The sequence below is a fragment of the Panthera uncia genome, chromosome X (assembly GCF_023721935.1).
Source record: "Panthera uncia isolate 11264 chromosome X, Puncia_PCG_1.0, whole genome shotgun sequence".
Lineage (NCBI taxonomy): Eukaryota > Metazoa > Chordata > Mammalia > Carnivora > Felidae > Panthera > Panthera uncia.
Genome location: NC_064817.1, coordinates 117,105,735 through 117,117,818, shown reverse-complemented (window position 1 = coordinate 117,117,818; position 12,084 = coordinate 117,105,735). Strand labels below are relative to the sequence as shown.

At 45.9% G+C, this 12,084-nt stretch overlaps 1 protein-coding gene across 8 annotated transcripts in view; it reads right to left on the bottom strand.

Moving 5' to 3' along the window:
- AFF2 (ALF transcription elongation factor 2) overlaps positions 1-12,084 on the bottom strand; it is a 454,063-nt gene that overhangs the window by 297,152 nt on the left and 144,827 nt on the right. For 4 of the 8 annotated variants that reach the window (XM_049644415.1, XM_049644417.1, XM_049644419.1 and 1 more), the window contains exon 2: positions 4,665-4,797. In XM_049644415.1, coding sequence (XP_049500372.1) covers positions 4,665-4,797 — 133 coding nt within the window. The remainder of the gene's footprint in view (positions 1-4,664; positions 4,798-12,084) is intronic. The other 4 variants (XM_049644416.1, XM_049644418.1, XM_049644420.1 and 1 more) reach the window with 1 other exon arrangement.

Below are 12,084 nucleotides of genomic sequence, written 5' to 3'. Positions count from 1 at the left end.
TTTGCTTCTAATGCTATCTACAAATCAGTAAGTAGAAGTTCATCGCAAGACTAAGGTCCTAGGAGGCTATTTGTACCATGGCATTTCTTTTTAATAAAAGTCACAAAATAATTTAAGTTTGGGGGCTCATTTTTTCCTTTTATTTCATTGTGGCTAATGCGTGTGATTTAGTAATTCCTTTTTCTCTAATTGTAATAGTTTTACAGTTAATCTCTCTAAGCTGTAAGTTGTTATTTCTTTCTTTAATTATAATAACAATGGTCTCTTGAACTTGTACAGCACTTGCCAGATTTCAAAGCAAGGTCTCCCAGCTCGTTTGACTTGATCCTTACAACATGCACATGACTCAACAGAGCAGCTCTGATCTCAGTCTGCCTTCTACCTCCCCGACCCAAATGACCTTGGGTAAGCCACTTAATCTCTCTGTGCCTTGCTTTCCTCATTCTTGTAGAGCTGCAAAGAGCTAGAAATTGTTAGTTGTTGTTGCTTTCTCATCATTATTATTATCAGGGATTCTTTTATATCAGGTATTCTTATTCAGTTCCCAGAGGAGGAAACTATAGGTCAGAGGAACGAAGTTTCTTCACCCAAGTCACACAGGAAGTAAGCTTATCAGGTCTTCTGACCTCCTATGGGAGGATAAACAGCTTCCTGTGACAGATACTGAACCACACAGAACTGGGTCTAGATTCATCACTTACATGGATATGAAGCAGCAGAGAAGTCACCTCGCCTCTCTGAGCCTCAAATTCCTTGTGGTCAACATGAGGAAAATGAGTACTCCGGCTGCCATAAGGACTAAACACACATGTATAAAGCCCTAGCACGTGCCTGGCGTTCGGTAGGCACTTGATACGTGCCAGGTCCTTGTCCCGCCCAGTCTTTCCACACTAACCTGACATGGCAAAGAGCTTCAGAGTCTTCAAGTGCTTTTGAAGACATCCTTTTCAGCACCACAGCACAAAGTCAGATTTGAAAGTTATAAGCGAAAAACGCAGCCATCACCAACCAAATCTAGGGGTGGTCAACATTCTTTCCATTCTGGGAACGGTACGGGTGAAGCAAAGAACGGAAAGAAACCAGCCAGGCTGATAAGAGATCACCATTTCTTCTAACTGCCAAGAAAGGGCAGTGGGTCTTAGGGACCAATACTCACTGGCTACTTTATGAACTACCAACACCATTGGACAACTCATCAGGCCGCGTTGTAGGCTTCAAGATGGCAAGAAGTTTCCTGAAAGTCCTGATCCACCACCAGGAGTTCTGATTTTTAATTTGATAAGCATTCCTACCACAACCCTAAGGAAGGGGTTATGGTATGTCCTTGTCTCTACCAGTGGACCGTGGGCCAGCTCTAAAACTCCCATTGCCACTGGCATGTCCAGATACTCCAAGGGTGTCCATACTAGTCCAGGCTCGGGGAGTTTATGGAGATGCATACCAGTTCTAGTATCATAGTATGAGAGGAAAGGAAAGGTATACTCCCCAGTGATCTCCCAGGGAACCCTGAACATGGACACAGCACAAGATGGCAGCTGATCATCAAAGCAATGGTGGAAGAAAGAATTCCTAGGTCATCAACCAATAGCTTAATTCCTTTCCTATACAGTCTTGAGAAGAACAAAAGCTCTTCCTGATCAAGAAGCATAAAGACAACAGGCTACTAATCACACAACAGCCTGGCTCTAGGCTAGACTAATGTTCCCATCTAGTGTCCCTACCTGATATACCCTTGTCATAGCAAGACAGATGACTTTCGAAAACTTCTGACAATGTTGATAACAGGTTTTTTAATAACTGCCTACTCAAAAATATACTGCTTACATCTAAAAGTGAACATGCATCTGTATCACAGGCCTTGTTAACAAGAGATGGCATTTACCATAAAGATACAAGACCATTAATTCAACATGACTTAAATTATAAAGGGGGGAGGATAAGCCAAGGGTCCCATGCCTCATAATAGTGTTGGGCATGAAGTAGATTTTGAATTTTAAGCATGACTCTTGAGGAAAGCTGACTTTTCTAACTCATCCAAAGATAAGACATAAAACTCATCTGGTTATTCCTCTTAAGAAGGGACAAGGCATCTATCATCCTTGGACTCTCCTCCATTTTCCAGAAAAAATGGAGGCCACAACATCTTGCCCTTCCCCCAGTCTTTCTTCTACTCTCCTGCTTTGCGCTCAACCTAATATTCCTTCCCACTCTTCCTCACCATGGCTGGTCACCCTTCACACACTCTTGATTTTGCGTTTGCTCATCTCCTCTGGGAGCCTGCCCCACTCATCACCTCTTCCTCCACTACCTTCACCCTCTCCCTCTCGACGGACATCGGGTCCTTCCCATCAATCTCTAAATGTGTTCACATTTCTCTCATTATTAAAAACAAAGCCTCTTGCATTCCATATAATTTCTTCCCTTACATTCTAACTTACCTTCCTTTCTTCCTCCCTCCATACAAAAACCCGCTGCCTTTCTTTCTTTTACCACCTCCCATTTACTCCCCAACCCCAGGCAGTTTGGCTTACCTGCAGTGAGCACCACCATCAACAATTAAACGACTCTCCCTAAGGTCAATGACCCCCTCCCCCTTAACTACCAAACCAACAGCCACTTTCCAGTCCTGACCTTTCCTGGCCACTGAGACACAGATAACTAACAAATCCTTCCTCTATAAAACCCTGTATCCCCTTGACTTCTATTAAATGATTCTCTTCTTCTCTTCCTACCTCTGTGATCATTCACTCCTTCTTTAGGTTCCTTTCCTGGCTTCTACTTTGCCACCTTGCTTACTGCTTCAATGTTGCTGTTCCCAAGATTCTGACTTTGTCCCTCTTACTCAGTCATCTGATAGCTTCTACCCCCCTGCCTGCTAACACCAAACTCTCTCTCTTGACCACTCTCATTAGCTCCAGATCCCTCCGTCCAATGCCTACTGGATATCTCTCCCTTCATATCCCACTGGCATGGTCAAAACAGAATTATGTTTTTTCTCCACAAGTACCAACCCTGTTTCCTCCTCAACAGTCTGTTAGTGAGACTGCCATACTCTCAAGTCAAAAATACGGGCATCGTTCATTCCTGTCCCACACTTCCCACATCCACGCAGGCACCCAGTCTCAGCATTTCAACCCACTTGCTCTACCTTAAATCTTGCCTTCCATGAACTCCCCTTAGCTGACTACAAGGGCCTCTTTATCTGCCTCTAGTTTCCTTACCTCCAACCCACTCTCCATGCTTCCAACATCACCTTTAAAGTTCTTTGTCTGTCCTGGACGTGCCCTTACTTAAGAGCTCTCAGTGACTTCTCTTCACGTGCGGAATTGGGTCCAAACTCCTTGGCACGAGGTACAAATCTTCACGAACCTCTCCCCAGCCCATCTCTGTAGCAGTTACCACGCAGTCACGCCTTCACTCACCATGATGATGTCTACCACTGGGCAAGGAAGTCCTTGAGGGCAGGGACTAGGTCTTGTTCCTCTTTGTACCTTAGTCTAAGACGTGACTAGCACGTAGTGGGCCTTCAGTAAGTGTTTGCTAAACCGATCATATCCCTAAATACGTGCATTCAAAGGCACTGTATACATTAAATAAACGGAGATAGGAAAAACGCTTTTTGAAGGATTATACTATTATTGACAGATTGCAAAGCGGTAGGTTAGGTGGCCTAACTCTCTTGGCCAGACTCACCGAACTTGGAAGGCACCTGAGTCTTAGTCGAGAGCTGCCTACTTATCACAAACAAGGCAGCAAGACTCTGGTCTCACTGGTCACCGATCCAAACAGCTTACTCTCTACCCCAAAGTGGTATTTGTGCCTATGCTGTCCTTCCTTTCCTTTTCCAGAAGTCATTGTCTTCTAATTGGTGCCCTTCGAAAATCACAACTCTCAAAAATTTTCTCTATTGTTGTTTTAACTCTTACATCAGTTTTGTTTCATTACAGAAAATTACACTGCTACTAAATCGCAATAAACACCAACCAGCTGCCAGCAATTCCACAAGATTCTTCCCCCAAACCCCACACATAGAAAGTTCAGCAGTATGAGTGTTGCTGGAGCTACAAACTAGCTAGAATACCACCAGAATGTCAAGCCAGCTACACCAGCCGCTCTGGCTGAGGCGATCTCTTAATCCAGGATTGGTAACCACCGGAGAAAACGACTGGCTTTTCCCTTTCTCCTAGAGCAACGATTTTCAAAGAGCACTCAAACCACTCAATGGCTGCTAGCAATATAAAATGGAAAAGGAAAGCACTGGCCTTGCTAGCAATGGACGGCATTGACCGGGAGGAGAAAGAGACATAGCCGTTGACATTCTGATGAAGTCTTCAGGGGCTGCCTTGCTGATAGCCAGAGTGGGGATAAGCGTCAAGGGGGCACTGCTTGCTGTAGGAAGTGCTGGGCGGGAGAGAACTCCTTGGAGACGGGAAGTCTCACTAGTTCCTTTCAAATCTGACGGTACTCCCCAAAGAAGACAGAATTTGTCTCTGAAGGCTTCCTCAGAAACCTGCGATTGCTCCCAATACAGTGTATGTACATATTTCGTTTGTGAAATATATTCTCCTGGAAATGATTCGGGTGCTTTAAAAATAGATTAAACGTTGATTAGTGTGTTCAAAAATGTAGCAAGCAAGCATTTTCCAGAAAGATAAATTACATACATATTCAGCTACCTTGTAGGGCTCCCCAAAAAGATCAAAGCCTGAAGAAAAGAGATCGTCTTCTTGCTGGACTTCTTGATTCCTCCGCTCCCATTCCCTTTTTTTAAGGGCACTACGGTCTTGTTCATAGTGACTGATACGGAAAAAAAAAGACAAAAGGAGAAAAAGATTAATTAGTCACTTAAGTCATTCAGCACTCCCTTGTCATCAATAAGAAGAAAAACAATGCAAGGCAACGCTCCCCAAACAGATACCATATAGAGAGCAGAGAAATCTTTTCTTGACCCCCCAGTGGGTTTAAGATCCCAGCCAGTTCTTTGGAATACAGAAGAAAATGGAAACTTGCTGATTAGAAATCCTACTCACGCCCACTTAAGCACTGCAGAATCCTCTTTCCTTGTCCTTGCTTGAGTGCTACAGGCAATTAGAGGCTCCCCAAAAGTCAGTCCACTGCACAGAAAGGTCCTGAATTCAAGTTGCTCTGTCGCCAATGGCTCTGGGCTCAGAATTCACAGATACTACAAAGTCCTAAGGGGAAGGGATCAACCAATATGTCACAGACAAACCGTGACTCGGATTGTTAGAGTGAGCCCGTTGTAACGAAATCACAGGAGAGTCAAAGGACTCATTCACTCACACTCCTTCTCACACTGGTCGTGTCGTTTTGGCCTTCTCATAGTTTGTGTCACAGGTGACAGCCTTTTAAGGAAACTCTTCAAAAGAAAGGTGCCTGGCTTGAAGTCCAAACCACTAACAATTAAAGAAGGTGATTAAAAGCCTTGAACGACGTTAAGGCACACGTTCTAGAAACACTGTATAGCTCTGTGACTCATTGCATTTCAGGCTTTCCCATGGGAGGTTCAGTACAAAAGCTTCCAGACAATACCTAAGATGTACTCCAGGACCTTGAATTTTATAGAAGGAAATGCTTCCTGATGAAGAAAACAGTTGTCTTCTTCATCAGGCAAGAACGTACACGTTAAACTACAACGTGGGGGCACCTGGGTGGCTCAGTCGGTTAAGCGTCCGACTCTTGGTTTCAGCTCAGGTCATGATCTCGTGGTCGTGAGATCAAGCCCTGTGCCGGGCTCTGCACCGGGCATGGAGCCTGCTTAAGATTCTCTCTCCCCCTCAGCCCTTCCTCCACCACACCTGTGCACTCTCTCTCTCAAAATAAACAAACAAACAAACAAACAATAATCCGGAAGTCTCAAAAGTAGTGAATTCTTTTTGTCCATTGGGTTTCCCCGTCCCCTGATTTTGACTGAAATCTTACTCAAAGCGAGTACATATATGCTGGGCAAATTTAAATTATATGAACGTACGTAAAATGCCTAACAGGTGCTGTACAAATGTTGCTTTCCTTCCCCATGTTAATACCGCCATGTTAAGACTTAATTAGATAATTGGCATGCAAATGAACATAATAGCTAAAGGAATTACAAGAGATACGCTGATCTAAGAGTACAGTCGACGGGTTTTGAATATATCCCAAACCTTAATGCCTATCCTTGGGAGCCGAGTCTCCTCATGAGTATCAGAACTTTTAATTTACAAAATAAGGGCACAGAGCATGAAATATCCACGGCAGCTTAACTAGATATTGATATACGTGGAGTGTGAGATGCCACTACACTTAATCATCCACCTTTCTCCACGGGAATCCTTGAACTGACACATTCAAAGTGACTCTGATAGCCTTCTCTTCCGAATCAACAACACTTCATTTCTCCGATCTAAAAAGTGGCAACATTTAAAGGATGTTCCAACGTACATTATGCTTTCACAATACAAACAATGCCAGACACAGAGGAGCTCGCCGGGCCGGTCGCAAGAGTGCTCGGCAAATGGTATCGTACACTGCCCGGGAAAACACAAAGACCCTCCGGAGCGCCACACAAAGCCCGGACCCCACATCTGGGCCCCGCCGGTCAAGAACGAGGCCAAGTCCAGATACCGGAAGGAAGGCGGCCTACGTCTCGTAGTCTCAGACACCGTCCACAGATATTACGGTCGCTGGCGTCAGCTCTCATTTCCACCCACGAGTTGAGATCAGAACCCCAACCGGTTACCACCGTGTTGGAGGGCCGCTGTGGGAATCCGCCAGACCTGGCGACGTCTTCAGACCGTGCACACGGATCCCGAGGTTCGACCTCAGCACCATCCGCGGGCCGCTCGTAACCCAAGCCCGTCATCCGTGTGTCAAAATGTAAGAAAGAGAGGGCGTCAGGCGTGGAGGGGGACGAACGAGTTAAAGCAGTACCGGGGGGGGGGGTGGTGGAGGAAGGCCTGTCACAAAGGAAGACACCTCATTTCCTTGCCCTTCCCCAGCACGCGACTCTACATGCAGAAACAAGAGCCCACACGTCCGAGGAACGCAAGCAAGACGGCCGTTTTCTAGCCCTCCGTTCATTCTGCGCACCCGACGGCCCAGAATGACAGGCCCACGGGTCACGTTTAACCCTCCCGCGAAGGGAACCGAAGCCCTCCCGTGCCCCGGCTTGGTGAACCACCTTCCTTCTCCTCTGAGGGAAAAGGCAGAATTCAACCCCTGAAGGAACAGAAGGGGAAGGAGAAGCAAAGGAGACGGCGCTTGGACTCGCGCGCCAACCGTCCAAGCGGCCGGCAGCCGGGGCACCTCCGGGTGCTTTCTTAGGAGGCTCTTGGCTCCGTTCTGCAGCAGCGCATTAGCCACCAAATTCCAGATGGAAACGCGAAGAGCAGACTGAGGGCGCACAGGGGTGTTATCTGGCGCCGGGAAACTGCCTGCTGCACTTTGTAACCCGCGTCACGGAGGACGGTTAAAGCCTCGCATCTCTGGAGAGAATGAATGTCATCTCCACAGAGCTCCCCCGCCCTCGGAAGGCAACTGAGTCTCTGCAACGCGTTCCCCTTTCGCTGGGCACGGCCTTGTGCTGAAAGCTTCACCCGGCGCGGTCTGATGAGGAACGAACTACGCGGTGGCGAGGCGAGGCTTTCGCGGCGGGGAACGTCACCGATTTCTGACTGAAACCAGAATTAGTAACTCGAAGCACCGGCTAATTAAGACCACAGCCATGTATTTAGCCTCCTGTTATACCTACTGCAGTTTATAATTATGAGGCCCTCTTTATCTACTCAATTAAAGTGCTTCTGATTCACGCAGGTCGTGTCGGAACGTGTGAGCCCCGCAGAGGCCCCAGGAAACTCTGTGACCGTCCCCTGATGACTGGATGTACCTTCACCCTCCCAGGCTCGTTTCCCAGAGGAAAGAAGGGCTCCACAGCCCATGAAGAAATGCTCAAGCCAGAAATCAGGATTAATCACCATATTATTGGTCCGAACAATCCAAATTTACTCACCCTGATGAGGACGGGGAGGGTTGAGCCAAAACTCAAGGCCTCTCCCTGATAGCAAGTTATACAATGTTCTTCCAACTTTTTACTCCAGGAAATGATGAAATTGGTCACATTACAGTGGTATGAAAACCACCAAACACCCACAACTCAATTCAGTCTTAATTATCCGAAGGTCGAGAGAGAGAGAGAGAGAGAGAGAGAGAGAGTTCTCCAGAGCCCCTCTCCCTTTTGGAATCCGTGCAAGGTGTGAGGGTGAGAAGCTTCTCTCTAGAATGGGGCTTTTCTGTTAGCTCCGATTTTGCCCACCCGTCTGTTGCCCTGGCCTCAATGACAGAGAGATTGCCCTCCTTAACACGGGAGGAAGCTAAGACCCTCCTGAGAAGGGCGGGGGGGTTCCTGCCAAGGCCTCACCCAGGTAAACGCAAAGGTGACTTCTCCTTCTCACTCAGATACTCTCCCATCCTGGCACTTAAACCCGATCACGTACACAGGCAACTCCCATTTTCATCACCAGAAGCCACAGGTGCACTCCGAGGGCGAGAAAACCCAGAGCACATGCAGATTCGCTGAGATCGAGAAAGTTCCATTGTACTGTCTTCATTAGCTCACAGCGGTAGCACAGTCGGGCTGACGGCACAGGCTAGTCTTTTAGAACAAAGGCTGTCAGAACAGGAAGAGACCATAGCAATCATGCAGTCCCGGTCTCTTCATTTTACAGATGAGGAAATTGAGCTCAGAAAGGTAATGGGCCTCGCAGCAGGTCTGTGGCGGCACCAGGAGGCAAGAACCAGGTTTTCCAGAGCCCAAATGAGTCTCTTCCAAATACCCCACGCTCTGTCTCTTCTGCCGCCCGGGCTTCCATCGAGAAGTATCAGTCCCATCTGCACTCTTGGGTCAACTTTCCTCAGGATTGTCTTTGATTAGAAATTGCCAGTAGGAAAAACCTTTAGGAATTTAATTTGGATTCGAGTATAGAAAAACCATTCGTTTCCTTATACCAAACGTACAGACCCTAAAGGGATTGTAAAAATTAACTACATCTGTGGGGAGAAGCTGAGCGAGGGAGAGTAAAACCCAGTTGAAGTCCATTTGCTTTGTGGATTCCATGAAGTTCAAAAATCATCCTTTGCCTAATTGAGTTATTTTACAAAGCTAGTTGGGGACACATTAATAAAAAACACTGATATCTTTAAATGACCAGCTTGTTTAAAAACACTGCTAACTAATACAGGATTTACTCATTTTCTAATTCAACTGGCACTAAAATACCTTGGTTTTTTTTGGCTAATATCTTCGTAAAGGCATAAAAAATACATATTTAATTCACCCAAGAGACAAACGTAAGCTATAACTCACTCCTTATGGTGATCCTGAATGAATCTCTGCCTTCTATGAGATTTGTATTTATACTCACTACATGTTCCAGAGCTCCAAGTGGCACTTTTTTTTCAGTAGCTAGTCCTATTTTTAATTTGACATTGACCTAATCTTTACAAAGCTTCTGTTAGTAAGAAAGAAAGAGAAAGAAAGAAAGAAAGAAAGAAAGAAAGAAAGAAAGAAAGAATGAATCTCGGCTATTCAATTCCCTCAAAATCACCCCCAAGTTATATACTGTGGGCACTTAAATGTAAAGTGCTAAATTCAAAACTCTGAAATAAAGCTAAAAGCAGGTCATAGTTGTTTTACACATCTAGGGGAGACACATGAGGACCTGGGATCTGGACATGTGAACATGGCCTTGAAAAGGAGTTTCTACAATCAGTAGAACCTCTAAGTCATGTTCAGACAGCAGGATTCATTGAGACCTCTGCACACAACCAGTCTCTTCAGCAAATGGACTCCCTACAGACGGTGGCTCTCATTAAAAAAAAAAAAAAAAATCGAGAGTGCCTGGGTGGCTCAGTACGTTTAGCATCCAACTTCGGCTCAGGTCATGATCTTGCGGCCTGTGTGCTGACAGCTCAGAGCCTGGAATCTGCTTTGGATTCTGTGTCTCCCTCTCTGTCCTCCTCCGCTCATGCTCTCTGTCTCTCTCTCGAAGTAAATAAATAAACATTAAAACAATTTTTTAAATACATTTAAAAAATCGAGATCGGAACAAAAAGGAGACATTTACTCTACACATCTGTCAGCTGCCCTTGCGGCCACGCCAATTTCTTTAGGTCTTAGGGAAATGGGGCAGTGCTTATTCTTAGAGTTTTCTTAAATCTGTGCTTTATATTTTTAACATTTATTTAGTTTTGAGAGACAGAGAGAGAGAGAGAGACAGACAGACAGAAAGGGGGGAGGGGCAGAGAAAGAGAGGGAGACAGAGGATCCAAAGCAGGCTCTGTGCTGTGTAGGCTCACAGAGCCGATGTGAGGCTCAAACTCAGGAACCGTGAAATCATGACCTGAGCCGAAATCAAGAGTCAGCCGCCTAACTGAGCCACCCAGGCGCCTCTAATCTGTGCTTTTTTAAAACAACGTACACACGAATACTCCCAGAAGTCCTGGCAGGAAACTGGCTCAATATTTCCTTGTAGAGGCATCTCAGGGATACCCCTGTTCCCTCCACCTCTGGGAACAAAAGCAAAAATTCAGATCATGCAGAAGCTTTGCCAAGGTCATCTTCCAGTGCGGTGAGGCAGACATTCCAAGAACCACTCTCCTCGTCTTAAGTCTGTCACTTAGCTCCCCTTAACTCCCAGTCCCCACCCTCTCATTTAAAAACAAATTATTAACAGTCTTCACTGAGATATAATTCACATATCATGCAATTCACCCACTTAAAGTGTACAACCCAGTGGTTTTCAGCATATTCACAGAGTTCTGCAACTATCGTCGTGATACAGGTTTAGACTATTTTCATAGCTCCAAAAAGAAGCCCTCTACCCTTTGGTGATCGCCCCCCACCACCTCCCATCCAGCCTAGCCCTAAGCAACCACTGATCTGCTTTCTCTCTGACTTGGGTTATTCCGGATATTTCATACGCACGGAATCATGTAACATGTGGTCTTTCGTGCCTGACGTCTTTCACACAGCATGGTATTTTCAAGGTCCATCCATCCTGTAGCATGGATCAGTACTCCACTGTGTATTCCTGGTCCCGTGTTACTCCATGCTCATTAAGGGGGTTCATTCCTGGGAGCTTACAATGATTTCACCGGGGTGTAAAGCTTCCTATACACAAACAAGCAATGTCAAATACAGATATTGTGAGGAAAATGCTTTTAAAAAGTGTTTGCCTTAGGGGCGCCTGAGTGGCTCAGTCGGTTCAGAGTCCAACGCTTGATTTCAGCTTAGGTTGTGATCTCATGGTTCAGGAGCTCAAGCCCCACATCGGGCTCTGTGCTGGCAGCCCGGAGCCTGCTTGGGATTCTCTTTCTCCCTCTGTCTCTGCCCCTCCCCCACTCACACATTCTCTTTCTGAAAACAAAGACTTTTTTTTTTAAAGTGTTTGCCTTAGGCTTAGCATAAAATTATTCTGACTAGCCGATGAAACTCCCCAAATGCTGCATTACTTCTAACATATATCCAATACTCAAGCGGTAAAGACAATTGATCACATCTAGGGATGGCAAAGACCTAGTAAAAACCAAACCCGACAGCAACCAAATAAACAGGTTCTGTGGTTCCTGAAGATTCTGCAGGGTGTCCAGAAATGACGGCACCCAGATTCAGAAGATCCAAGCCGGGGCCCTACCTCTTTCACTTCGACGTCGCTCGATCATTTCTAAAGCACTTTCCATTTCTAAGCCTCAGTTTTGTTATTTGTAAGATGGGAATCATCTTTCTCTTCCCTCTTCCTGCAGGTGGTGTAAAGGTTGAACACGATGGGGGGTGAGAAAGGGTCTTGTAAACTACTAGGAGCTGCTCACATTGTCATGGGCGAGACCACTGGTACCCTGACCATACTTCACCTTCATGACACAAAACTTCACTGCACGTTAGTTCACGTGCACCTCACCAACGTCTGGCAAATTAGCAGGGCAGGGAATATTGTTTCCTTTTAAGGATGGGAAACAGAGGCTTGGAAAATTGCTCCAGACTATGAGACAGGGCACCACTCATCTGATTCCTAACCCAGGGCTCTTTCAAAA